The sequence below is a fragment of the Silurus aristotelis genome (genome assembly GCF_946808225.1).
Source record: "Silurus aristotelis genome assembly, chromosome: 17".
Taxonomy (NCBI): Eukaryota; Metazoa; Chordata; class Actinopteri; order Siluriformes; family Siluridae; genus Silurus; species Silurus aristotelis.
The window spans coordinates 17,164,239-17,170,778 of record NC_139590.1 but is presented as its reverse complement, the minus strand read 5'-3'; the positions used below and the strand labels follow the sequence as shown (position 1 = coordinate 17,170,778).

General features: G+C 34.9%; 1 protein-coding gene and 2 long non-coding RNA genes across 4 annotated transcripts in view; 1 reads left to right on the top strand and 2 right to left on the bottom strand.

The window, feature by feature from the left end:
- LOC310739698 (cytochrome P450 2K1-like) overlaps positions 1–867 on the top strand; it is a 7,532-nt gene extending 6,665 nt beyond the window's left edge. For both annotated transcript variants that reach the window (XM_083565874.1, XM_083565873.1), the window contains 2 exons: positions 152–293; positions 372–867. In XM_083565874.1, coding sequence (XP_083422000.1) covers positions 152–293; positions 372–565 — 336 coding nt within the window. In that variant the 3' untranslated portion in view covers positions 566–867. The remainder of the gene's footprint in view (positions 1–151; positions 294–371) is intronic.
- The window catches only part of LOC310739790, a 139,189-nt gene that overhangs the window by 106,775 nt on the left and 25,874 nt on the right, over positions 1–6,540 (bottom strand). The gene's annotated exons all lie outside the window — the stretch shown is intronic.
- On the bottom strand, positions 2,987–6,525 carry LOC310739782. The gene is made up of 4 exons (XR_014537481.1): positions 6,363–6,525; positions 4,991–5,122; positions 4,674–4,770; positions 2,987–3,564 (listed from the first exon to the last, which is right to left on the bottom strand). It is a non-coding gene; the product is annotated as an uncharacterized lncRNA (long non-coding RNA).

The window sequence follows — 6,540 nt, the reverse complement described above, 5'->3', positions numbered from 1 at the left end:
GATAGTAAATTATTGATAAATTAATAATTCATAGGAAGGCATTAGTGTTAATGGATCATTTATAAATAGGTGTAAAGTCTCTAATACTTAAAAAAATTTTTTGATAGATGTTGACATCAGCTATAAGACTTTTTATTTTTATTTTTTGCAGGGAACCTGTGTGTTTCCTCTCCTGACATCTGTGTTGAAGGATGAGAGCCAATGGGAGAGCCCACACACCTTTAATCCAGCACATTTCCTTGATGAGCAAGGCCGATTTGTTAAGAAAGATGCCTTCATGCCTTTTTCTGCAGGTAATTTGAAATGCTTTTGTCTGGTGAATGTGGTGTTTTACAATACAGTAGGTTTCAACGCTACTTCTCTGTTTTTAGGGCGCAGAGTGTGTCTAGGAGAGAGTCTGGCCAGGATGGAGCTCTTCCTCTTCTTCACCTCTCTAATGCAGCACTTCCGCTTTACTCCTTCACCAGGGGTGTCTGAGGATCAGCTGGACCTCACTCCAGCTGTGGGCCTTACATTGAGCCCCTCTCCCCACAAGCTGTGTGCATTTAGACGTGAACCACATTGAAGCTTATTTTGATAAAACCCACAAACGCCCTTAATTAAATACAAAATTATTCTTGAAAATATATAAATATACTTGCAATTTTATGTAATTGTGATGCGCAAAAAAAATTAATGTCAAGTAATCACATTTGTAGCCCCAAGTGTGTTTGATTCAGTCCTAGATTTCAAGACATCTCATAGACTGTCTCCTTCAACAGATTTTTAAATAAATGTTCAACTACCTCTTTGGTGCCAACACTGTCACAAATTTAAGTTTTCCTGTGTTCTAATGTATATTGTAAACAATAACTGCAACTCTGCAACTGTATCTGCATTTTGTTTTGTAATCCTGCCTATCCTGCTAATATTCAATAACTACATAAATGTGCTGGTGTATAGGTTTTCCTAAGAAAAATGACTGTTATTTAAAATTTTCTCTCATGCAGAAACAGCATGTCACGAATAAATGTGTGTTGTGTTGAAGATTAAAATGTTGCCTCTTTTATATTTATTTATTTATATAAATTCTGCAGAGTGCATTTCTGTTTTTATATATATATATATATATATATATATATATATATATATATATATATATATATATATATATATATATATATATATATATATATAAACAGAAATGCACTCTGCATTAATCCTGCTCTAATCCAGAACATCCAGAACTCAGTTGACCTCATTTTACTGTTGAAAACTGCTTTTGAGATTAGACCTGACCAAAGTGACCAGGTCATTAAATTGCCTCCATTTGTATGCGTTTCATGTGTTTTAACTAGAACTAGAACAATTTGTTTATTTGTATAGCATTTTTAACAATGGACATTGTCCAAAAAAAGCAGCTTTGCAGAAACAAATTTATAAATATATGTTGTATGGATAAACACATAGGAAAAAATATGGGAACACAGGGACAAATTTATAGAAATCTGTCTCTATATGTTCATCCATAATGAGCAAGCCAGTGGTAACAGTAACAAGGAGAAACTCTCTAAGATTCTGTGGAAAAGAAACATTGAGAAGGAACCCATCATCATCTGTTTCACACCAAATGCCAATTCATTATAGTTCCATCATTGTTTAGGATACTGACTATTCACTATTGGACACTTCAGTGCAAAACTCAAGTTAATTGTAGTAATTCATGATAATTATAGTCCTAAGCCATTTTAGCCAATAGTTTATACTCATTAAATCTTCATGGTTCTTGAGTGGAACCATCCACAGTAGTCTCATGTATCTTTAGTCTGTCCATGTGATCCCACCCTCAACTGCAGCAAATAATTTGCAATTAAAGAGAACCCCATCTAGAAGTAGTTAATCACAATAGATCAGACAGATCCGGAGAGACAAAGGGGAAAGGACTTGGCAATGTAACTGGCAGGGCATCCAGAGTTACTAATTTATCAGAAAATATAATTTTAGCTGCTTGTATGCCTTGAACAAATACTTGGTCAGAATAAAAAAGACCATTATTTTAATTTCCACACATTTCTTAACTTTATTATGCTGGTGTCTCTTATCTGGCTTTGCTGAAACATACAACTGTTCACTTGCAAAAGAAAGTTAATACCATGCTTTTGAATAATTTTACCCAGTGTTAATAGATAGAGGTGAAAGCAATGGGTCCAAAACAGATCCTTTTGGCACATGGAACTTTCCCTTAATATGCATAGAGAAGTGTCTATTTACATTCAAAGAACAGATAATCAGATGATCAGACTTTTTTAGATGTAGAAGAATGTTATAGAGGATAGCAGTAAAAACAGCAATAAGGTCCAGCAACACAAATAATCTACACTGTAAAAAAATAAAAAGTTGACAACTTAAATTTAGTAAATTTGCTGCAAAGCAATTTTGAGTTTACTCAACTTCCGTGGTTAAAGTTATGCCAAATCATTGTAGAAAGTGGATTGAAACTGCTATCTTAAGTTGGGTATACCTTCCTCAGTAAGTTCATCTAACCTTCCTCAGTAAGTTCATCTAACTAGTCATCATGAGTTTGTTTAAATTTAAAAAGGGGGTTGAGTGAACTTTAAAATACGAGTAGGGAGAACTACAGACCTGAAGTTCAGTAAACTCAAAAAAGCTTTGCAGCAAATTTACTAAATTTAAGTTGGTTCAACTTAATTTTCTTCTTTTAATTTACAGCTTTAAATGTTTCATTCAAACTTCTTTCACAAATTCCTGTTTGGCACAGGAATTTCACATTAAAAATCAAACACAGATATTGCAAACCATACTGTAAACACAATGAAAAAGAGACTTTTTTTTTTTAGAGAAAAATGTTAATTTTACAATTTTGCCAAGCGACACATTTCCTGTCAACATGAACTGCTGCAAAAATTGGATTCAGATTTTCTCTAGTCATCAAAATATAATAAATACTTAAATAATATTGAAATAAAATAAAAAGCAAAAAAGGCAATCTTGTAATGCCTTTAAAGTGCTGGAGTAAAATAAATTGTTCTCAAAGTGCCAGAATAATCTTAAAATGCTCCAAAAATAAACAAGCAGAGTTTCAACACATTCATTAGAGCAATGAAGTATTAACTGTTATAAACAAAACTTGAAAGTCATTAAACCTCACATTAAAACTCAAAACTGACTTTGGCATATGTTGTACTGTAATAAACAGGAACAAATCAGTACTTGCACTTTTGATTAGCCATATTAACTGCAGCTACTTCAACTTTACCAATTTGTTTTGAATCACTGGACTCTTAAAGAGCACTGGTGGTCAAGGCCAATAAACACTTTCTGAATAGTTTCAAAAGTGTATTTTAGTTCTTCAGGACAGCTAATGATTTTGATAGCATAAATCAAGTCAAATAGGAGAGCAACAGCTGTAGGGAAGTCTTGCACATTATCCAGCACAACTCGCTCCTCTAAAACTACAGACAGGCACCTTACATTTAGGTTTGAATGGATGGTGGCAACATCTTCAACGACAGTTAAGACCCCCTTCTTCATCCCTTTTGTGTGAGTGTCTTCTGGGTCTGTGTCCTGCAGTAAAAATCAGCATAAACACAGAATCAAAACCCATTTTTAATTGATAGAGTTCTGCTGGACCACAAAGAGATTTTTATTTTCCATTGTGTTTGCTTGGATATACACCATGTTGCCAAAAGTACTGGGACACCCCCTTCTAATGAACAGGTTTGACTACTTTAGTAATTTCCATGAGTACAAATCTTAATGTTTAGGCATATGATGAGATTCGATGGAATTGTGTGCATCTAATTATATAGCAAGAGTTTGGACAGGACCCTTTTCTGTTCTAAAATAGCAATGCCACTGTGTATGAAAAGGTTCAAAAAAGAAATTACTGATTCAGTCAGTGTGGAAGAACTTGACTGGTCTGCAGAAAGCAATGGCTTAATCCCAGATGAACATCTCTGGTGGGATTTATATGCAGACATTGAGCCAAAAACTAATCACCAAACACTAATGACTTCTACTTACACTATGTGGACAAAAGTATTGGGACACACCCTTCATTAGAACAGAAAAAGGCACTTCCAAAACTGTGGCAACAAAGATAAAAACATAATTCATGTATTTACAAATTGTATTTCCATCTCTGTTGCAACAGAGATGGAAATACAATTTGTAAATACATGAATTATGTTCCAACAGTTTTGGAAGTGTATAAAATGACTACCCATATGTATAAGTCATTGGTGTTTGGTTTGAGTTTTTGGCTCAAGCTCTACATTTAAAGTGACATCAAAGGTGTTCAGATGAGATTAGGACTTGGCTTCATGCAGACCAGTCAAGTTATTTCACACTGAATAAATCAAAATTTCCTTTTGAAACTTGCCTTATACACAGAGGCATTTTCATGTTAGAAAAGAAAACTTTTGGCAATATAGTGTAACACTTAATTTGTAGTGTCAGACTCATTACTGATAAGTATTCAACTAGGATTATTTAATAAACACATTTTTGCCAACACTTTGCCTATGCCATTCTACTCTTTCCCCTGACGTTTGGTTTATAGAACAGTTATCAGATTAATTTCGGACACCAGACAAAACTGTTTTTTCTTTACAGGATCTGGATAGTACCTCAGGTATAAGATAATATGCCTATAACAGACTGATCACACTTACCAGGCAAGACTTCAGGAAGTTTCCAGACTTTTCCCCTCATAAACAAAAGGTAGACTTTTCAGTGCTGTAGGTTTATTTTGAGCAGCACACCAGAAGCCTGAAAGGCACAGAAAAAGTTAAAACCTTTAGATTTATGCTTCCGAGATATGTGGCTACTAAAAGTTGAAAGGACATTGGTTGTCAACTCACAATCTTTAAAAGGACAACTGACTGTGTCATGCCTCCTCAAAGGATTACAACTGGGATGGCTGAAAAACATCTTTAAAATCACATAACACATGAAAAATTACATCTTTTCAAATGTGTTTTTAATGCACCTAAAGTTTTAAAAGTGCAGATGCAGTCAGTATACAAGCAAGGATGCTGCCGGGATCTCCCTCGATAGTGCCAAAGCCTGTAGTGTTTCAAAAGGACCTCTCTGCTACTGTGGGCAAATCTGCATTCCAAACCTATGAAAAGAAAAACAAACACAGTTTGACATGTGCAGTAATACATTACATCTAAATTGACATTAATTGTTTAAAACACAACATAAATATTACATACAAAAAATGAGAATATACAATGAATCACATTCAAAGCAAAATAATAATGCCAAATTACATTGAACTAGTTAAATGTTGCTAAGAAGTGCTATGCTAAAAAACACTAAGCTCCTGAAATACTAGACATTTGCTGAAAATTCATGATATATTTTCTGTATTTTAGACCGGATGTTATGTAAAGCATGTTATGTTTTACGTCTAAGATCAGAAATAACCACACGGCTAACAAGGTTAAGAATACCCTATAACTTACTGAAATGTAAAATGCTGTTTTACCCCACTTTTTAATAATAAGTTGATTGTGTAAGGGTCTTCAGTCATGGAGATCGCATTTTTCCCGTAAGTAGTGCTCTGTTTCATGGCGTAGCTGGATGATCAATAATCACGTGTTTAGCATTAACGTTAGCCAAAACTGATTTACAGAAAGCAAAACGTAGCCGGTAAAATGTAACTGACCAGCTGGCAGAGGATTCTGTCTGGTCTGAAAGCCTCCCTCTAACGCAAATCAAGCAAAGATTTATCTATAAAGACTGATTCATTCTCAATTTAGCATTTGTAATTAGCATTAGGCGTATGACTGTGTTTCTTATGTCTTTCGTATGCTTCTCTTAATGACTTAAATACTATAGATTCTATTAACTCCATCAACAACACACAATCCATTACAATACAGTTTATTGTAATAACTATAACTTACACAAAAATCGTGTATTTTAAAACATTTTTAAATTTTGTGAACTGAACATGACCTTCAAATGTCCCCTGGTGGTCTAGTGGTTAAGATGCAGCGCTCCCACCGCTGCGACCCGGGTTCGATTCCCGGTCAGGGAACCATCCCCAGCCACTCTTAGTGCCGGTCCCAAGCCCGGATAAATTGGGGAGGGTTGCGTTAGGAAGGGCATCCAGCGTAAAACATGTGCCAAATCAAACGTGCGGAGGATCCGCTGTGGCGACCCCTAAGGGGAGAAGCCGAAAAGAAAGTTAACATGACCTTCAAATGAAGCACGCTAACTGTCTGAGCTCATTGCAAAATATCACTACATTCCTTAAAATCGTCTTTCCAAAAACAACGTTACATTTTACGTTAAGCATTTGTGTAATTTATTTAGGTTATTTTCGATAATAAAACTTAAAGAACGCTTACCTGAATCAGAGAACATCCAGCCCCTTCTAAAATGCAGTTGATGAGGGGAAACCCTGTGCACAATGCTAGGGAAACAGACTGCGCATGCGCAATAACAGGACGTGAATCGCTTGAATGAAGAAATCAAAATGTTACGTTTTCCTAACGTAATTGTTTATTTTTATTGGACAAAATAGTA